Source organism: Camelus ferus, chromosome 6 (assembly GCF_009834535.1).
Source record: "Camelus ferus isolate YT-003-E chromosome 6, BCGSAC_Cfer_1.0, whole genome shotgun sequence".
Taxonomy (NCBI): domain Eukaryota; kingdom Metazoa; phylum Chordata; class Mammalia; order Artiodactyla; family Camelidae; genus Camelus; species Camelus ferus.
Genome location: NC_045701.1, coordinates 20,420,303 through 20,441,565, shown reverse-complemented (window position 1 = coordinate 20,441,565; position 21,263 = coordinate 20,420,303). Strand labels below are relative to the sequence as shown.

The 21,263-nt window shown below is 50.0% G+C and overlaps 1 protein-coding gene across 4 annotated transcripts in view; it reads right to left on the bottom strand.

The window, feature by feature from the left end:
• FRMD5 (FERM domain containing 5) overlaps nt 1–21,263 on the bottom strand; it is a 275,892-nt gene that overhangs the window by 36,726 nt on the left and 217,903 nt on the right. For all 4 annotated transcript variants that reach the window (XM_032481330.1, XM_032481332.1, XM_032481331.1 and 1 more), the window contains exons 2-4: nt 11,807–11,911; nt 7,088–7,130; nt 6,777–6,855 (exon numbers count right to left, since the gene is read on the bottom strand). In XM_032481330.1, the coding sequence (XP_032337221.1) occupies nt 6,777–6,855; nt 7,088–7,130; nt 11,807–11,911 (227 nt within the window). The remainder of the gene's footprint in view (nt 1–6,776; nt 6,856–7,087; nt 7,131–11,806; nt 11,912–21,263) is intronic.

Below are 21,263 nucleotides of genomic sequence, written 5' to 3'. Positions count from 1 at the left end.
CACAGAGGCTCCTTGGCCAGGAGGCATCTGGTGGTTTAAAAATATGGCCACAAATTCCTCGATATGCCTCATTTCCGGAAGTAGAGCTTAATTCTGTCCGTTTGAGTGTGACGAGGTCATAATGTCGCTGCAGCTTCCTCCTTGTTCTCTCTTCCTCTTGGGTCACTCAGTCTGCTGGAGGACACTTAAGCAGCTCTGCAGAAAGGTCGATGTGGCGAGGAACCAAGGCCTTTTGCCAGCAGCTAGCAAGGAACTGAAGCTTTCTGCCAACAGCCATGCGAGTACACCATCTTGGAAGCAAATCCTCAGGTCCAGCCTTTGGCTGCAGCCCCAGGAGAGACCCTGAGCCAGAGCCACCCAGCTAAGCCACTCCTGAATTCCTGACCCACAGACACTGACAGACGATACATACTTGTCATCGTAAGTTAAGTTTTGTGGCATTTTGTTGAACAGCCATGGATAGCTACAGCATCCCCACAGGAGTAATGGGAATATAGTAAAACTCCCTTAAATTCCATCAGCCTGAACCAAAAAGAAATTGGGTTCTCTCTGGACAACTAAGAGGTTTCCATTGCTTCTGTCTTCAGGCTGAAGAATAAAACAGAGGATTCCATGCCCACGGGATCATGTGAAAATGCTCAAAAGAGAGAGGACCACTGACAAGGCGACTTCTGGGGTGATGGGGGTACCAGCTGGTGACTCTCAGAGCCTTAAGCCTGGTGATTCAAGTTGTTAAAGAGAAATGAGGGAGCAGCCAAACCTTCTTCTCTCCTGAGGCCTTGCTACTCAGAGCGTGGCCCACATAAAAGGGTATCAGCGTCACGTGGGAGCTTGCTGGAAATGGAGAATTAGGCCCATCTGAGAGCTACTGAATCATTTTAACAAGATCCCCAGGTGATCTGTATATAGATTAAAGTGTATGAAGCACCGTCGAAAGAAAATTCGGAAGTATCCTTCTAACCACGTCAGGATGGACTGCCCTCCTCAAGCTGAAGGGAAGGTGAGCGCTGGAGTCTGGAAGTTAATAGGAACTCCCCTCCTTACCCCAAGCACCCTCCCCCAACCCCAACTCAGCCCCAGCGTTTGCCAAGGAAAACTGAAGGAAAAAGACATCATGCAGAGTGAATAGTAATTAAGGTGGATCTATGAATCCAGAATCAAGTTTGTCTTCACTCTGCTCCCCACAGTGAAATGGAAGAGAGGGTGGGGGAGCGCTTCTCTGCCCCTCACTGCTCCAGCTCCCACCTCCAAAGCTTTTGCCCCTGACTCACCAATCACTCCCTGGGCCTGTGTTCACGCATCATGCCTCCCGCACCTGCTTGTCTGTGTCCAGAACTCAGGGACAGCACACACTGGAGTAAAGGAGATATTTCAAAGGGACAACAAGGCTCCGGGCAGTGATTCTCAATGTGGTAAGGAGAGCACCCCCCCTGGGAACACGTCAGAGTCTGTATGGGTGGTCCTGGCTTTGAAAAGGCTCCTCTAGAGCTTCTGATTTGTTCCCCAAGGGGGACATGTTCCTCCTCACACAGAACCATGACGGGTGCATGACAGGTGCCTCAGGGGAGCTGGAAAGGAAACAAGGCTTTCCACTGCTGTGCGGGGCGTCTTCAGACTTCTGAAGGTAGGACAGCCACAGGGAGGTCAAGGCTAAGACGTGAGAACATGGTCAGGCCACAGAGCAGCAACTGCGGGGATGGGGTGGGGGGAGTCAACATCCTCAAGAAACAAAGCCCAGTCTTTAGAGGACAAGACGACATGAGCTCAGGAAAGAATCAACTGACAGCCTCAAGGGAGAGAGCTGCACTAGGGGTCCCCCCTCCCTTTCCTGCCACAGCAGCTTCCATCAAGTTTTGTGTTTTGTTCATCTAAGGAGGTAACCAGTGACTCAGTGTTGCTGGCCATGGAAATGTCTCCCACGTGACGCACAGCATCCTTAGACCTGTCCCCATGAGACCCTGGTGCGTTCTCCTTGCCACACAAGGGCCTCAGGAGGACGATCTTGTCACCTGCGGCACTGCCACCAGGGCCCCTGTGTTGTAAGGCAAGGGGTCAGCCTGCTGGGGCCGCCCAGCATGGCTAGCTCGTCGTGAGCAGGCTGGGTGGGGTGCCCAACCTCAGACCCTCATAGTAGGAGTCACAGAGCCTAATTCTCACATCTGACAGCTGAGGAAGTAGAGGTCCAGAGAGGCAGAGGGTCTCATCTGAGGTGACACAGTGATCTGTATCAAGGAAGTCATGACTCAGGGCCTGGTGCTGTTTCTACCCCCATGGTGGTTCAGTGAGCTGAGAGGAAAAGAAGGGTCCTACACAGAGTCAGGAGAACTCTGTCCTCAGGGAGAAGTCCTCATTGGAACACAAAGAGAAATCAGCTTAAGACCAGATTTAAGGCAACAAGCTGGCTCCTTACGATACTTTTTTTTCGGTGAAACTCTGCCGATCCCCTGGCCTCAAACAGGCTTTGCCTCGCCTCCATTTTTGTTTAAATGCCAGGTTGTCCTAAACTGATGGAGGAGTGAATCAGGACCACCCAAAGGCAGAATGTGTGACAGCCTAAAATTCAGCCGAGGAGAAGTTGAGTTTTTCCAGAACGTGTGCATCTCTCCAAGGTTCTGGCTTGGGTGTGAGTTTTTCCAGAACGTGTGCATCTCTCCAAGGTTCTGGCTTGGGCGCTGTGCTTTCTGATATCAGAGGCTGGGGATGAATCTAGAGATAGTTCCACGGTAAAGGTTCTGAACACTGGAAAGCACTGGCGGCTCCTGAAGAGCTTCTTCCAGAAGATCCTTTGGCCCTGCCTTCCCTTCATTATATTCTTTGCCCCTGGCTTCCTCTATTTTCTCCCATCCTTCTTTCTAACTATGATCATGTTTAGTATGTCTTCCTCCCTCATGCCAGACTGCAGGCTCACTGGAGTCAGAAATTATGTTTTATTTACTTTTAATATTCTTCTAGAGAGCCTATACATCTTGTATCTAGCTCACCCAGACACCCTCTCTCCCACCCACCCATCCCCCTACCCATCCATCCACCCGTCTATCCACTCACCCACCCACTCATCCAACCAGTTCTGAGCATACACGTGCCAAGCACTGCCACAGGTGCTGGGGATACACAGAGAAAAAAACAGAGTTCCTACCCTTATGGAGCTTATACTCCAGTGGGGAGAGACAGAAGACAAAATAATGACAAAACAATTACAGCAGCGATTTACTGAGGGCACGTTGTGTGCTGCCCACTGTGCTGTTGGAAGCACACTCTTTCATTTTGTCCTCACGGCAACTCTATGAGGCGACTACTGTTTTTTATCCCTGCCTCGTAGATGAGGAAGCGGAATGACTAGAGAGATTGTGGCCTGCCTTGTCCCACAGGTAGTTAAAGAAGGACCTAGGATTTGAACCCAGGTCTTTTTGATTCCTTTGCCCAGGACTGGCAACCTATGGTCTGCCACCAGAATTTCCAATGAGAGAAAATAAAATTTTGTTGGAATACAGCCATGCTCCTTCATTTATGTATTGTCTGTTTTCACGTTACAATGGTGGAACAGAGTAGCTGTGACAGAGACCATATGGCCACGAAGCCTAAAATACTTCCTATATGGCCCTTTACAGAAAAAGTCTGCCAACCTATCTTAGCCTAAGCTCGGCTCAAGTGATGTTCACTGAAGGAATAAATTACCTGAAAACTCTATTAACATTTCTTTAAAATAAATGACCTAAAAAGTCTATTAACATTTTTTTGAGCACCTGCTCAAACATGTGTCAGGCAGTTTGCTTCCTTGGAAGGTGGGGCCCCGTTTGCAGTCAGTTTCCGTCTATTACTTGATCTTTCAACGAGTTCGAACACCTGCAGCCCTTGTTAAAAGCTAAATCGGGTGCCTAGTCCCCATTTTCTCTGCCTTGTCTCTAGCTCAGACAAGAAAATCTATTTATTACTTTTAAAAAAATGACAAAAGAGATTAATCAGGATTTGGCAACTAAATTTATCATCTGGGAAGAGTCCAAGAGATAAATTGAAGCCCAGTTCTTTACTCTCTACTTCCTACCCTCCTCTCAGCCTGCCTTTGTGGGAATAGCTGAGACAGCGGGGAAATTTAGGACCAATACTGCTAGGAAAAAACACTGACAGCTAAATTAGTTTGGCAGGAAGGTGGGGTGGAGGGCTCTAAGCCAGGAATGAATTACGGGTGTGGAGTGAGGCTGGGGCAGGTACCCAGTCTTTTCAGATCAGCAGAGATGTGAATGAGGAGGGAGATGCAGCTAAGTTCAAGGCCTCCAAAGAACGCCGCAGGGAGGGTGAGGCACAGAGATGCCACATTAGACCGCGGCGCCCTGAGGTTCACACACCTGACAACACTTGGGAAATGCACTTGAGGGAAGGAAGGCTGGTGAGGTGCAGAGCAAGGGGAAAACTGTCAAGGATGGTGGGCGCAGATGGGTGTGGAAGGGGCAGGAGATCAGTGCTTGGCAGTCACTCAGAGAGAGGCCTGACCATGGCTTTCTCAGTCCTCAAACGTTAGCTGCTGGCGTTGGGACTTGAGCTAGGACAGAAGAGGAGTGGGGACTAGCACATAAACATAGGAGAAAAGCCAGCGCTAACTGTACTCGTGCCCCATGCAGAGCCCTGGGGGTCCACGGACCATGTGAGCAACATGGCAGCAAACAGACAGCGAGTCTGCTCAGCACCAGGCTCGCTGGGGGGTGTACTGAGAAGCACGAGACTGTGTAGTGGTTCATCCTACCAGCAATGCTATGAGTACTATTACTATCCTCATTCTATAAATAAGGGATCTGAAGGTCAGAGCAATTAAGTATTTTATGTCCGAGGCCACATAGCCGAGAAGTAACAGAAGCACTAGCTGAGCCCCCAGGTCTATGCTGCTTCTTGGGTAGGAGGGTCTGTACGTTACTGTGATGCAGTGGCATTTGCTTTAGAAAACTGTATTAGGAGCTCCTCCTAAGGGCCAATATAACTGAATATTTTTGTCCTTCAGTCAGATCAGAAAGCCACGTGTCTGTCGCGCTCTCACTGGCAGCTCACTGAGTTGTTAGACCGATCCCTCTCATCCTCAGGGTTGGTCCAGCGAGGTGGACACCAGGTGATCCTGATGGGAGGTGTCAGGTGAGGTGCTAGGCTCTCAACAAAGATGTGTTAAATCTGCCCTGCCGTGTGGACAGAGCGTGGGCTTCTGGGTCTGCCCTGGCATTGTCACCTCTTTTGAGGGGTAGGGCGGGGGGGGGAGGCAATGGGGTGGGGAGCAAGGAGGAAGGGGCGGGCTCGGAGCTGTGGCAAACACTCTGGAAGTCATGAGCAGGGCAGGCTCGGGCTTTGCGAAACACTCCTCTCTGTTTAAGTTGTTACACACAGTGGTTCCACCCTCACTCTCCTGCCTAAAGCTACAGGACTGCTCTTTGATATGGATGAACTTGGTTTTCGGGAGCAAAGTGGGAGCCACAGCCACTTCCATGCCTGGTAAAGAGCTTGAGGTCTTTACTGTCCTCAGTGCTTTCACGTGGGGGGGTGGGTGTGCACCGCCCCGAGCACCGGGGGAGGCGGCCTACCAGATCCTTCCTGATCCTTCACGAGACTCTCCTCAACCTCCACGAGGCCACGTGGAGAAGCCCTTTTCCTACCTTCCCGCTCTGCTTCCTGTGCACGCCTCATTCCTGCTTCATGCCCTCTTCTCTCCCCGTTTCCTCAATTTCCTCCTCAGGGAAACGTTTACCCCTCTTCTCTGACAGAAAGCTAATGGCATGCTCTTCAAAACAGAAGTGAGTATAATTCCGCATTCTTTGGGATTTTCCCAAGCCGTTCAGGATCTAGAAGCAGCTCTCAGAGGACAAGCAGTCTCCATGATAGTGATGTCCTCGTCCCAGCCTAAACCTGTCTCGAAGGTTTTAGGGAGAGGGTGGAGCTGGCCCAGCTGGCTCCTCCTAGGCTCTAGGATTCCCGAGCATCACCTCTTCCCCGAGGGCACCACCCTTTACAAGGTAGCATCAGGGTTCTGCTAATGTCAGATGAGAGCCTTCTAATATAAAAATTAAGGATCCCTATTTCAAAGAGCCCCTGAATCTCTGAGGCAAGGCTTTTAGAGTGAATTTGGCTCAGATATACAAAATCCTGGGGAAGCTTTGAGGCTTCCATTCATTGACCCTCTTGCAGGACGATGTGTGCAGAGAGGTTCCTTCTCATCCTCAAGTGGTGTGGGATGAGACAGGATTCACTCCACGCAGCTGTCTGCCCGCCACGGAACACGATCCCCACAATGAAGAGTTTATCCTGGGCCTGATCCATCCACACACTGGAGGTCACCCACTTGGACTGAAAACCTTCAGTGCGTCCCAGCTTGTTTTTCACAGACCTGCTTTGGCATTTCCCAAGCACAGTACCTTAGGCTACTGGAGTGTGTATTCCAACTTTCAGCTCCCAAAATAAGCAGCAACACAGCCCTCTCCAAAAATATCCCTGGCAACCACATCATCAGTAAAAGTAAAAATGCTCTTGATTAATTCATCACCCCAGATCCCTTTGCACAGGACCGGTTTGAGATGAAGTATTCACATTTTCTGAAGGAAAGAAACTCACTCTGCTGCAATAAAAGCAAAGAGTGAGCAAAGAGAGCATATGGAAGTGAAACACAGAGGTAAGATTATATTTAAGGAGAACTCCTTGCCTATCAGAGTTAGGAGCTTCCAAAATAGAGGATCCAGGAGGTACAGTCCCTCTTTCCTACCTCTCCAGCAGGTATGAGTTGCTGAGGGAAGCATGCTTAGCCTTACCTGGTTATTTCTTCTTTCAAGGCAGCAGGGTCTGCAGGGTAAAACTTCACACGGAAACACATGGTGAACGGAGGCTGGGCTGCGAAGAAAAAGAGATGCCATTAGGAAAGACCCCCTCCCCAGGAAGATGACTGGGCTCCCCTCCCCACCGGGATGTACAGGCCCCTGAACCATCAGAAGAAAATCCTCCAACGTTTAGGGACAACTTACACTCAGAAGGGTGGAAAATGACCAAAACTCACTACATGTGGGAGGTTCCATCCCACCCTCCCCAGGGGCGAGGCTTCCGTCTTTTCACAGAGAGTACTTACATCTCAGTTGCTTCACCACCGACTTTGTAAACTCCAACCAGTGCTGAAACAGAGAACACAGAACAAGAAAACCCTAATGAGAAGCAGTGTCAGATATAACTTGTTTTATCCAATTTAAATAACTAGACAGATTGTAGCCCAGGGAGTACGCAGTCCAAAACCTTGTGCTGTGGAGGCTTGGAGAGTAAAGAGGGATGCGATTTTCTGAAATAAGCTCCCCAGGAACCAGCTGTGAAGAGGGAAGAGTTCCAGCTTCAGATGCCATTTCTGGGCTCCCCTGGCAATGCTGCCTTCTAAAGGAGAGTGCCAAAGTTCCAAGCCAGGTTTCTGGCCTCCCAGTAGGTAGAGTGAATGCAAGTATGTGTGATGGGGACAGAGCCCACCTGGCTGAGTAGAGAAGTGCTCCTTCTAAGGGGCTGTGTGTGTCTGTGTTAGGCGGCGGGGCCTGGGGGACACAAGGACACGCAGAGGCTCAGGGTAGCAGCTCTAGAAAGCACTGACAAGTGGAATTTCGTAAATGGTGACAAGACAGGGACGGCTGGTGTATATTTCATCTTTCTTTGAGTAACATACTGCCAACCCTCGTGTTAGGGAATCTGTACTCAGGATTCCTTGGCATCCAGGGATGTTTAAAGTCTAAGTCTCTTAAGACAACTAACCACAACCAACGTGTGGAATAGTATCCTGTTTTCCCTGGATTTTCACAGAGGCAGGACATAGTAGCAACACATTTTTCCCCATGGTACTCACATTTGGGAAAGGAAGCAATGAGACCATCCTATGTCAGTTTCCCAGTCGTACATGGATGCTTTATAAAGTGTATTACTGATGTGTGCTGCTTTTATGCTAATCAAGAACCTTGACAATTTGCAGAGAGCTAGAATTGCTGTTATTTGGGGTTTGATTATCTGGAATTAGCTTAAAACCATTAGTGATAAGCTCTGGGAGGGCAGAAAACTGTCTAGTTTACCACTGTATCACCAGTACCCAGCTCAGTGTTCAATATGCAGCTGCAGAATGGATGAAGGAACCAGGACCACACCTCCCTCTTTCCTGGCTACTTCCATTCATCTTGGCAGAGTCCTCCCTCTGGCAGGAAAGCAGCCAAGGCCACGCAGACGGCATCCTGGCCTCCCTCGATGCCCAGCTCTCACCTTCTGGGCTAGGCCATGGGTCACGCAGTTAATGGACCCACGAAGAGCCAGCTCTTCCGTCAGCTCCACATGGATAATCTGGGCTGACATTCTGCTCTCTTGCTTCCTCTGATCTGAGTTCCCAGGAGGCTGGCAACTCATTATAGCCACTCAATGTGGTTAAGAGGTCCTTCTCACATTACACGGCCCACCGCGGCTTGGCTTCACAGGGATGCAAAGGCAAGAGATGAAATTGCATGGAAACAACTGGGGTTCTGGGCTGAACCTGTGGGGGCGAAGGAGGCCTGTCTGTTCAGAACGCACCGGAACTGGGGACAGTGGGGGAGAATGTGCAAGTGTCTGGGACTCAGTAAACAGAATGCCCTGAGGCAGTGGGTTGATAGATTAAAATAAATAGACAAAGGAAGACAGAAACTAAGAGGAATGACAGATCCATTATCCAAAGAAGGCAGAGGGAGCTGAATGACAAAAGGCTATTCCCCTTGGGCAGCTGGGAGAGAAGAGGAGTTTGTCCTGGACTGAGCGGATAAGAAAGAAGGGAGGCTGGAGGAGACACGGAGCAGGTGGGAGGGCAGTGGGAAGCTTGTGCAAGAGACTCAAAGGGTCTGGGAGAAAAATCTTGACAGGATCCCCAAAATACAGTGATGGCCAGTTACATTTTACAGCCATCTGGCTAAATCTGGGTCCCAGAATCACTAGCAAACTGGTAACACTGGATTGGGGAGGAGTGGTTGGGAGAAGAGGAAAAAGAAGATTCAGAGAGGGGGAGTTCCCTCCTGTATTGGGGTGAACAAGCCAATCTTTAGACTCTGGGGGCTTGAAAGGCTGGGAAGGAGAGGCCAAGGGTGGTCTGAGCCCCGGGCCTGAAGCAGGAACAGGGGAGGGGGTGAGGGCAGCTCCTCCAGGAGAGATCAGAGGACTCCCAGGCCCCATGGAGACCCCTACAGAGTAAGCAGTGATGGGAAGGATGTGAGCGCTGGGTTCTGCCGCCCTGGTGCTCAGGGGAGGAGGTTTATTTTAGGGCCTCACATCAGGGGGGGCAGGGTGCTCCCTGGCTCCTCTCCTCCATCTGCACCATGATCAGTAGATCCAGGGTGCCGATTCTTCACGGGTCCACTTCCCCACATAACTCCCAAGTACCCTCTTGAGCCTCCCTGCTCTCCTTCAGCCCTCAATAAAGGCACAGAGTCACACACCTTCAGAGGCTACGGGGTACGAATTCCGCATGGAATCCCAGACACCACACAGGCTCTGGCGTCAGCAGGTCTGAGCAGGAGGCAGGCTTTGCCACTTGCCTTGGGCCACTCATGTAACCTGTCTGTTTACTCCCCTGGGCAGTGGAGAGTATGACTGTGACACACATCTCATTCGTGGAAAGGACTGAAGAACGTACAGGAAGCTCTTAGTTTCGTGCCTGACACACCTCGGTGCTCACTGTGTACGTGGCTGGGAGGTCTAGGCTGGTGCCCAGTGCAGAGCCGGCACACGGGAGCCGCTCCCTGAAAGTTGGTTTCTCCTTTTCCCCACTTCCTTATTTCTCTGTCTCCTTCTACTTTTAATCTTTATCACCTCCACATACTCTCTTACCCTCCTCAGGCACATTCCGATCTAGCTAAAAAACAATGAACAGGACACATTTAGCCTTTTTTCTTCACACGCCACTGTCTCCGGGAGATGAAGAGACCTTGGGGTAACTGGCCTTCCATCTTAAGGAGAAAACAGCTCAGATCAAAAACAAACAAAAAACCTCTTTGTAAAACAGTCCATCATTACAGAGTGAATGGACCCCCAGAGTGTGTGAGGGCACACAGCCTCCTGGTGTGATGGCACTTTTGAGGTCTTACCCTTTGGTTCAGAGTCAAGGACAGTATTAATGTCAAGACAGTGGGGCCTTTATAAGGTGAGGGGATGACCTGGACACTACTTTTCAGACACTCATGATCCTCAAAATTCTGCTCAGCCAGGAGGAATGAAACATGTCAGCCACATGGGGCCAAGACCTGTCACAGAAAACAGATACAGGTTTCGAGTCTTTTCCTTCAGCTCATGTGTTCAGCATAAACTCCTAAATGTGACCTGGAGACAGTGGCTCAGAGCATCAGAGAAGAAAACACCACCTGTCTGACCCAGTGCTCACATCCTCCCCATCACTGCTCTGGCGTGGTGAGGGTGACACCTGTGGCCTGGGCACTACTGGGAGGCTGTGCCCTCCGGGGCTCCAAGGTCCCCAGCGGTGACAGAGATGAAGCCCATGTTTGGAGCTGTGAGAGAGACTGCAGGCCCATGAAAGGGGGGCCCTCTGGGACTGGTGGTGAGAATGTTTTTGGAGGGTGGTACTGGCTGGGGTGGTGGTGGGCGGTGGCTGGGGTGTAGGGAAGGGAGACATTGAGGCCTGAATGCTTCTGCACACTTTCCCACTTCAGTAGTGATGCCATCGAGAACATCTCCACACCGAGCAAAGGCTGATGGACTGCTGTTATAGAAACTGCAGGTGTCGGCCAGCAGGGTAGCTGGGCAAGTGGAGGGGAGGAACATGGCACTACGAGTATACCACTCACTCACCCCCTCACCACTCCTTCAGCAAATAGTTATTGAACATCCACTGCATTCCAGGCCCCGTGCTGGTTCCATGGGCTACAGTGATGAATGAGATGAGGTCCATGCCCTCACGGAATTTTGTTTTTGCCGGGAAGCCATGTAATCAAACAGGTGATCACAGCGTGGAGTAGTAAGTGCTCCAAGAGGGGTAGTACAGGGCACATCACTCAGAGTGGGGGTCAGGAGAGGCTTCCTGGAAGAAGTAAAAGTCTGAGCTGAGACCTTACATGTGGGAAGGAGTTAGCCAGTAGAGAAGTGAGCCCAGGGGAAGCCATGTTCCAGAGGAGAACTGTACAGGCGAAAGCTCTGAAGAGGGAGAGGACTTGGGGGGTGGAGAGCCACAGCATCATCTGGCTGGGCCAGGGCAGGAGGAGACGTTCAGAGGAGATGAAGCAGGGGCCTGGGAATAATAGATTGTTCCCCTATCTGTCTGGAGTATCACAGTCCTTGTCAGTGCCTTGCATCCAGAGAGTTGCCCATGCTGTGTAGCACAGAACAAAAATTGCAGGATTTGTAAGGACTGAAGGCCCACGTCAGTTCACCTCCATCTCTGTCTTGCCCGGATTGGGCTGTCGTGGCGCTTAGGTGAGGCCCCCCCCGCCTCACCAGAACAGTGAGAGTCCACCCATGTACCAGAGGAGGGCAGGAGAGCCCCAGCCTGTGACCTGGGCCCAGAGGCCACCACACAAGCCCAGCTGCCCTGCCTCTGACTGGGCAGCTCTGGGCAAATCACTTCTGGTCTCTAGGCTGCCATCTCAACATCTAAAAAATGACAGGCCACACCAGGTGAGCTCTGCCGCGGTGTCTTCCAGGTCCCCCCGTGTGACGTGAAGAGATGACTCCCAACTGCAGGGTCTGGTTGGTCCCTGACTCTCAAGGCTGGACTCTGAACATGAGCAACAGTTCAGGGCTTCAGGCTTACTGGCCAACCCTCTCCCCTGCATTTGCGCTTTGAATATTGACTTACCCGCTGTTTATCAGGGTCCACAAAGCGGATTCCAAAATAGTCTTTCTCAAGTAGGTTCAGGTGGTGGCAAAGAAGGTCAAACAGGTACTGGCCTTTGGCATCTCTCTGCAAAGAAGGGAAGCTGCATTGAGAAAGAAGCAGGCTTCTCTGTGTAACTTTGTTTTGATCGTCACTAAAAATTGTTTTAACAATTGCATGAGGATACGCAAGGGGCATGTGCCCAAAACTATGCCCTCCTATTGTGATGGATTCAATAGTCCCAGGAATTCTGAGGCTTTCTGCGCCTAGAAGGGGCCCAAGGGCCCTTCCTTCCACAACCACGTCAGAGAAGGCAGACAGAGTCCGGTAAGCCCAGCTCCCTTCTCTATAGCACACAGCTTTCCTCGGGACTGTCGTGCGGAGCACACTGCGTCCAGCCGGCTCCAGCTCTGAAGTAGATCCTGAATCTTCCACTGGTCTCCATCTCCATCACCAACCTCACAGGTGAAGCACCGCCACCTCTCAACTAGACCACGGCCAGAGCCTTCTAACCGGTCTCCTGCCTCTGCGCGCGCCCTCTTTCCGCATGGCGACCAGGGTGACCACAACTCAAACTGTCCTTTTTTAATGAATAAGTAATACCGGCACACAGTAAAATATCCAGACATACAAAAGGATATACCACAAAGAGGAAATCTCCTTTACTCTACTCACTCTGTGCTTCAGTTCCCCTCCCCAGAAGCAACCCCTGACCAGCTTCTGGTGTATCCTTTTTTTTTTTTTAAATGGAGGTACTGGGGATTGAACCCAGGACCTCACGCATGCTAAGCACACACTCTACCACTAAGCTATAGCCTCCACTCCAGTATATCCTTAAGGTAGTTAATTTATACGTGGGCAAGCCTATATGCACATACATCTCTTTTGAAAATACACTGTCAGCATATTTTACACGGTGTTGTTTCTGGGGACGTCCCCCCACTTAGGGTGTCGTGTGACTCTAGCAGCACATACACATAAGCCTCACAGTCTCTACTGCGCAGTGAGCACACAGGGATCTTTAACCCCATTACCGCGCCCACTTAACACTGTCAGCAAGGGGTTTCTCTTGCTCTCAGAATAAAATCCAAACTCTGATCATGGCCTCCCAGGACCCACATGACCTGGCTTCTGCCTCCTCTCTGCACTCATCCCAAATCATTCTTCTCACTACTCTCCGGCCACGGCCTCCCTGTTCCCGAGCCTTCCCAGGTTCTCCTGCGCCTGCGTCTTGCAGTCCCTCTGCCTGGGATGCGCTTCCTCCAGCTCTTCCTGCCCCGAGGTTTCAGCTCCAGTGTCCTTTCTGCGGAGAGGTCTTTCCCCTACAGGACAGCCCCTCCCTGTCACTTTCTATCTTATTTATCCCATTTGTTTCCTTCATAGCACTGACCACAATCTGTAATGATCTTGTTGATTTGTTTATTACTTATTTACCATCTGCTCCCTTCTAGACTACACTTTTCATGAGGACAGGAGCCCTCCCCCAGAATTTAGCACAGGGCCTGGCATATGGCAGGTACGGCCTCAATAATTATTTGTTGAATAAATGAATAGAAGGTGGAGGGGAGGCTAAAAGGCTTTACAAAATGTCAGGAAATTAGGCCACTTCTAAACCCATAACCATCTCCTTCAGGGACTTGCCTGCATATCTGGGATGAGCTAGGGGGGAGAATGACTTGCAGGAAACTGTCAGAAAGCTAGAGCTCTGCAAGGCAGCATCTCTGGGTCTGTCCCCAGTGGTCTCTGCAGCTCAGCTGAGATGCTTATCTCTGGTGGGTCTGTGTCTAATTCTGCATCCAAATCAAGGTGGTCTTATGAAATCCAAGTTACCTCGCCTGTGACAAAGCCCAGGGCCTTGGGTAATTATAGAAGGACCTGGCCCTGCTCCAAGAATGGGCAGATCTTTAAGGCCTCCTCGAAAGGCTTACACCTCCCCTCATCCCCTTCTGCGGGCTCACCCTACACTTTTCAAGGAGAACTAGGGCAGGATATCAGATCTCTCAGCAAGTATCTTGAGACGCTTATCCTTGCAGGATTGGAAGGATGAGCGAATGGACAGCTCAACTAAGGCAGGTGATGCCCCATGGGCACCCCCATTCTGCTGGCCCCGCACTCCCCTTCACAACATAATCCTGAGGCAGCGGGCTCCATTCCTCTACCCTTTGGTCTCCCACCAGAAAGAGCTACTCTCCAGACGGACAGACACTTGTTATGAAGCACACTGGGAATCAGGGTGGTGGGCCACAAACCAAGTCTTTCAAAGGACTCCATCAACAACTGTCCTGCTGGGCAGGGGCTGTTAACTCTTTCCTCACTGATGCCCCAGAGTGTGGGAAGAGCTTAAATTCATTCTCAAGGCTCTTCTGGGAACAGAGGAAATATGCTTAGCCCTATCCCAAGCAGCATGTCCTGTTCTGTTATCTCTCTCATTGCAACTGAAATGGAATATTAAGAGATAGTTGCAAGACACATGCACCCCAATGTTCACAGTAGCACTCTTTACATAGCCAAGACATGAAAGCAATGTAAATGTCCATTAACAGATAACTGGATAAAGAAGATGTGGTGTATGTGTGTGTGTATATATATACATATACATATACACACAATGGAATACTACTCAGCCATAAAAAAGAATGAAATAATGCCATTTGCAGCAACATGGATGGACCTGAAGATTGTCATACTAAGTGAAGTAAGTCAGACAAAGAAAGAAAAATACCATATGCTATCACTTATATGTGGAATCTAAAAAAAAATGACACAAATGAACTTATTTACAAAACAGAAACAGATTCACAGACATAGAAAACAAACTTACGGTTACTGGAGGAGGAAGAGAGGGAGGGATAAATCAGGAGTTTGGGATCAGCAGATACAAACTACTATATATAAAATGGATAAACAACAAGGACCTACTGTAGAGCATAGGGAACTATATTCAGTGTCTTGTAATAACCTATAATGAAAAAGAATATGAAAAAGCATGTATATAAAAATGTGTAACTGAATCACTATGCTGTACATCAGAAACTAACACAACATTGTAAACCAACTATATGTCAATGAAAAAAGAGACAGTTGTATATTAAGAATATTTTTCTCTACAAATTTTACTTTGCACCAAGCTGGCTACTACACTGTGATCAGCTAGGGTGAGCTGGGTTTTTTTTAAATTGAAGTATTGTTGATTTACAATATTATGTTGGTTTCAGGTGAACAGCATAGTGATTCAGCACTTTTGCAGATTATACTTCATTATAGGTTATTACAAGATAATGGGTATAATTCCCTGTGCTATACAGTAGGTCCTTGTTGCTTGCCTATTTTATATATAGTAGTTTGTGTCTGTTAATCGCATACCCCTAATTTGTCCCTCCTGGGGTGAGTGTTAATGGCTGAAGACATTTGCTTCTATACATACAACAATCATACTACCAGGAGCCCAGGGGAGCCATGGGGAAACCAGGCTTCTGTACAGAAATCACATGGGACTTTTACTAAGAACAATGTTTTCCATTAAAACAACTAATTCTCATGGGCTGGCAGCTCAGATACACTCGTAGGGCTCTTCACTAGCAAGAGCATTAAAAAGAGTAGATCCAGCCTCAGAGTTCTCCCATTTCACGGGAAGAAAAATGAAGCATGGCTTTTCTCTTCAGGTAGGTTACTGTACATGATCTATATCAGTAAAAATGGACGTTTTTCTCATTATTTCTCAGCATCTGGTGAAACCCTTGCTCCCCACCATGAAGTCATAGTTCCCTTGGGCTCCCATTTACCAGCAGTAGATGCACAGTTTTGAGCTACAAGGCTCCCCTGGAGGCTAATGAAGAGAAGCATCTTCCTTCTCTGTGTGTCCAAGGCTGGAGGGAGGGAGGGGAGAGAGGTGGGAATGGGGTTCCTCCTTACAGCAGAATCCAAGGAAGTGTGAATTCCCAGCAGAAACACAAGGCAGAATCAGCTGAGAGAGCTGCAGGGGCACCTCTCACACAGGGTTGCCACTGCCCCTCGACTGGAGCCCTCATGTCTGTGGCCGGTGGAGTGGTCAGAGGCCACCTTGGTGGAGGGGTCACCTTCAGGTGGACCCTCCTGGTTGGTTCCTGACAACAAGCCTCTGGTAGGGCCAAGAGTTTAGGAATTTACAACTTCCTGGCCCTGCATTTCCAGATGCCAGCGGTGTCCTAGGATTCCCTCTCCATAGTCTCCCTGCCTTAAGTCTGGGGCAGCCAGAATACTCTCTGCAGCCAGTCTTCTCTTGGTGGAATGGCAAAGTCCAGTGAATTCCAGCTCCTTTTCCCTTTGTTGGCAGTTGCCTAGGCGCTGTGGCTAACCTGTGTGCTGTGTGCTGAATGCTGTGCCGTTGATTGCACTGGGGAGACAGGCACCCACGCTGACAGGGGATGCCTAGTCGCAGAGTCAGGGCTCCAAGCCTGGGACGTTTATCTTCAGGACAAGTGAGCTGAGGCAGGTCACCCACATCCAGCTAAAGGTCAGAGGTTATCCCTTTCACAAAGACACTAGTGGGTCAAAATAACTTATTAAGCACCCATTTAAAAAATACATTTCATTTCATGAACCACAATTATATCTACACGGATTTCAAAATAATAGTGCATCTAGGTACAACCTTTTAATTCTCTCTATATGGTGCCCAGAATGACTCACAAGTCCCTTAAAATCAAGCAAGAAAAGTAGGCTCCTGGGCCAGACACTCAGCAGGAGTTCCATCCGTTCAAGGAAAATGTAAATCCGCATGGAAGGTGCTGAGGAGGAGGAGAGGAGGAGAGTAGGAGAGCATTCATATTCCCACTCCTTCCTGGAGTGCCTTGTTTGGTTCTCTACAGTTTGTCTTTTCTGCAGGGAAGGCACCAAGGCAGCAAGCGGTAAGCAGGCTTGGGCCGCAGACCTCGACTATTCAAGGTTAACTGCATTTTCTGCCTCATAATATTGGGCAGGAGAACAGCATTATTTTAACCCATCACGGGATCAATCCCAGGGACGTTGGCACGTGACTCCTGATCAGAGAGGTTAACATGGGGAAAGCCCCCCACTCACTGGGCTTCACCTTATTCAATCTGGCTTACCTGTGAGGCAGGCAGTTTGGAAGTGCAAACTCTGTGAGTCTTGAAGGGGGCAAGAGCCCTCACAACTTTCTTAGTTCCTGGGACACAAGCAGTTAAAGGGGAGCTGGCCCTTCGAGAAGGCAGAGGTGAGGTGGAGGGCAGCAGGAGGTGGGCACCTGCAGTCCAAAAGCACAAGAGGCCAGGGGCGGGGCAAGGCCTGGCCAGGATGGGGGACCTAGAGGAGAGGGCGAGGGTTGGACAGGTTGTCCTGCCGGGGGTGGGATGGAATCCCAGCCCCTATTCTAGCTTAACTTTACAGTTCTATTTCTTGAAGGCCTTTATCTGTGTCCTCTAAGGGCATGTGTGTGCCAACGTCTACCAGGTTCAGGAGCAGATGCTGTGTAAAAGCACTTCAATGTCACAGAGGAATAGCCACATTAGCTCATCTTCTCAGAACCGGGGCGTGAGTATGCGGAGCCAAGAAGTGTGAATCAATTACTGGGGTGCAGTCCTGCCCCTGTGTTCACACACTATAGGCAGCCCAGCTCTCTGAGGCCCAGGGGGGACAGGGGCACGGATGCTAACAGCGGGGTCCTGGATTTCTTAACCTCAGCACCTTCCATGCTGATTTACATTTTCCTTGAATGGATGGAACTCCTGCGGAGCATCTGGCCCAGGAGCCCACTTTTCTTGCTTAGTCGTAAACCAACAGAAGCTGTCCAGGAACTGCTGAGGCAGCAGCTAGAAAAGCAGCCGGCTCACTCTGGGAGAAGATGGGGGAAGTTCATTCCAGGGAGGAATGCAGCCACACTGTCTGTCTAGCAGGTTGCCCCACATGCAGCAGGGCCAGAGCTGAGCCCCGTCCAGGTCCCCGCTCCCTTGTCTCAGAGGAGAGGGACTCCAGAACCGGGCAGTCAGGCTGGGGAGGACGGGGTCTGTGCAGGCACTTGGTATCTAGTCTGTGGGACCAGGAGGCTGCCATGGAGCCAGAAGGCCATGTGGCTCCTGGGCTAGAGGCCTGGCCCTGAGGAGGGAAGTCAAGAGTTCAGAAGGAGAGAGGAACGCTGCTGGCCCCGACCCCCGCAGCCACCGGCCCCAGCTAGTCCTTAACAAATCAGCAACTTCTTGCACCCATACCCCCCCATTCCACATGCAAGTGGAGGGAGTCTGGGTGATTTTCATGACGCAAATAGATATCTGTGGGTTCAGATGCCAGGCTTGGTGCCTCAGGGAGCCCTGTTGACAAGTCCTAGCTCGGGTCAGAGAGCTGGCTGAGCTCCTTGCCATGTGGTGTGCGTGCAGGAGATGTGCACATGGGGCGGGGAGAACACATTTGGTCCAGAACATGGAGGTCACTGTGTGCAAGTAAATGTCACAGGAGGGAGGGCCACGTGTTCTGTCAGCACAGATGGCCCAAACCAGACTCAACAATTAAGACCCTCTGAGGAGAACCTTCAAACGTGCTGTCACACAGCTCATGAGAGCAGGGCGAATGAGGGGCTGGACTTACTGAGATATCAGTGACGATGCTTCAGGAGCCAAGGCGTCCTCATTCTGTGTGGATTCCTGGGACCCAGTGAAGTTACTGGAGAGCAAAAAACGTCCTGACCTCAGCCTGAAGAAAAGCAAACTCGTCTATCTTTCCCATGGTGAGGCTGCTTTAACAGTAAGGTGACTCTTAGAAGCATCGCTGTTTCTTGCTATTGATTGAATAAACTTCGGTTGTCTTTCTCCAGCCAGTGCTGAATATCTCAGTGGACTAGTCATGTCACAACCGTGGAACTACTGAAAACTCAGCCAGGCTTGTTAGGAAAAAACTCAGAACCTTGTATTTGTGTGAAGCTCATATTCTCTCTCTCTCTCTCTTTCTCTCTCTCTCTCTCACACACACACACACACACACACACACACACACACACACCCTCTCATACAACTATGCCTTTCACACAATGTTGCTTCAGATACTTTGTAAAGAAAAGTCCAGCATTTTGGGGCAAACAGAAATCCCCTTGCATCCAACCATACAGGCAATCTGACAACACATTTTATTGCCTTTTTTTTTTTTTGCAAAGGGCAAATGAACATGATATTTGGCAAATCTGGGAATTTCTGGGGTTGTGGGGAGTGGCCTGGGTGGCTAGGGTCAGGAGAAACAAGGCAAGCTCAGCATCCTTCCTTGTTTTCATAGCCCTGCAGCCTTTCCTCAGCCTCCCTCCTGCTCAGCAGAAACTGCTCATCGGCAGCACCAACAAACATGGTAGGTTCTGAGCTGGACACATCCCTAAAGAGGCCTTTTTTTCCTTCTTTCTTTAATGGAAGTACTGGGGATTGAACCTAGGACCTTGTGCCTGCTAAGCATACGCTCTACCACTGAGCTATACCCTCCCCACAAGAGGCCAGGATTTCTGAGTCCTTGGGCAGTCTCCTATTCAATTATCCTATCAGGTCACTCATGTTTCCTTGGAGATGAGGTGGCGGCAAAGCAAGCAGAGGGGGAAAGGGCTCTGGGAAGGTGCACTGAGGACGAGCCCTGGGCTTGGAGTCAAGGCTTGGAGTCAAGGCCCTGCTCTGCCACTTCTCAGCTTGTGACCGGATCTGTCAGTTAATCTGTCTGAGCTTCCGTTCCCTTAGCTATAAAACAAGGTTAACACGACATCTCTCAAAGGATTTTGTGAGGCTCCCAACAAGAGACATAACATACACAAAAACCCTGTGTATTTTACCTCCCAACTTCCCCTCCCTCCTGTGACCTCTTCTTCCTTTTGGCTGAACGGACTTGAACACAACAAGGCCTTAGCAAAGAGGCTGTGCACTCACTGAACAGAAGCCAGTCCTCCCTGGACGAGAACACTCAGGTGGGTCCCGGCTGCATGTCCACCTGTGCCATGTCCCTGAGCTCACAGGAATGGCCACCGTTTTGGAAATCTGCCCCTTGGGGCTCTCAAAGCACAGAACTGCATCTTCTCCATACCCCAAGGCTATTTTCCCCAGACCAGGTCAGAAGAAGAGTAGAAAATATCAAATATATGCCATCAACCCAAACTCTTTGGAGGCCTGGCACCTCTATTCAGTGCCAAGGAGACAAAGGCAGAGCTTCTCCTGACAGACTCTTGACATGCTCCTCATACTCGGGAAGGAGTGAGTGAGGTGGAGGCTGAGACGTGACACAACCCCAGCAGACACCATACCTTTTAAGGCCTTGGCATTCTTTAGAATAAAAAGAAAAAAGCATTTGGCAGAATGTATCTCATTAAATTAACCCAGAGTCTCAGTCTCTCTCAAAACCATGATTAGTTCTCTCTGGCATTAAAGCCCCAGAGCTAACAGTAATCTCAGACTCTTCCCCCTGGAGTCCCCAGGTGACTTGCTCATCCTGCTGGCAGGTAAAGAGGGAGGACAGACAAGCAGAGCCCACAACTCGGATCGGAAACTCAAGGTCCTGGAGCTCACCCAGTCACTCAGAGGCACTGGCGTCCCCAACTGGGACCCGACAGGCTGTTCTCATTGCTTCTCCTGAGAATGACAACCAGGGCCTCCCTCGCGAAGTCTCTCATTAGAGCAGACAGGACTCTGAGGCAGAGCTCCAGGCCTGGCTCTTGGTCTAAGGCCCCACTAATGGTTCATGCCACATTGATGAACGTCCCCCTTCCCAGGACTAAGTGGAAACAACCTCACTGTAACAACAAAACTTAAAGTCCCAGGAGGGGAGTGAGATAGCTGGGGCCAGAAGCCTAGCTAATGGTGGAAAGATGGTTTATTGTACAAATGCTGAGGCCTGGGGAAGCAACAGGACAAAGCCCAAATCTCCCAATAGTGGCCGTCCCAGTGATGGAGAGGATGGAGCGGGGAGGCAACGTAGGAGGCAATGGCTAGCTCACTTGAAAATAGAGTTTCCTTAATAAACAAATTCAGAACTATACTACGCTCTGGACCAGTGGTTCTAACTGGAGCCTGCGTTGGAATCACCTGGAAAGTTGTTAAAACACAGAATGCTGGGCCCCTCTCTAGAGTGTCTGGTTCAGTGGGTCTGGGGCAGGCCTAACAAGTTCCAGGTGATGCTGTTGCTGATGGTCAGGGGATTGGGGGACTGGATTCATCCTTCTCCAGCCCATGTTGGTCACTAGTGACTCTCAGGGCAAAGACTATAGGGATGAGGGGGAGGAATAGTGGGTATCCAAACACTGCCACAATCCAGCTCTGTCAGCACAATTCTCACTTTTATTCAGCTTTCATGGTCTCACGTACCAAGAGTACCAACCGCAGAGCATTAGGCTGGTGAATTAAATACTACAGAGGAGCTCTGCTCCTCCCTGCTAAGTTTTCAAATTCTGCCTTTCATGACAGTGGGCAGCTGCCCAATTCTGGCTGGAAAG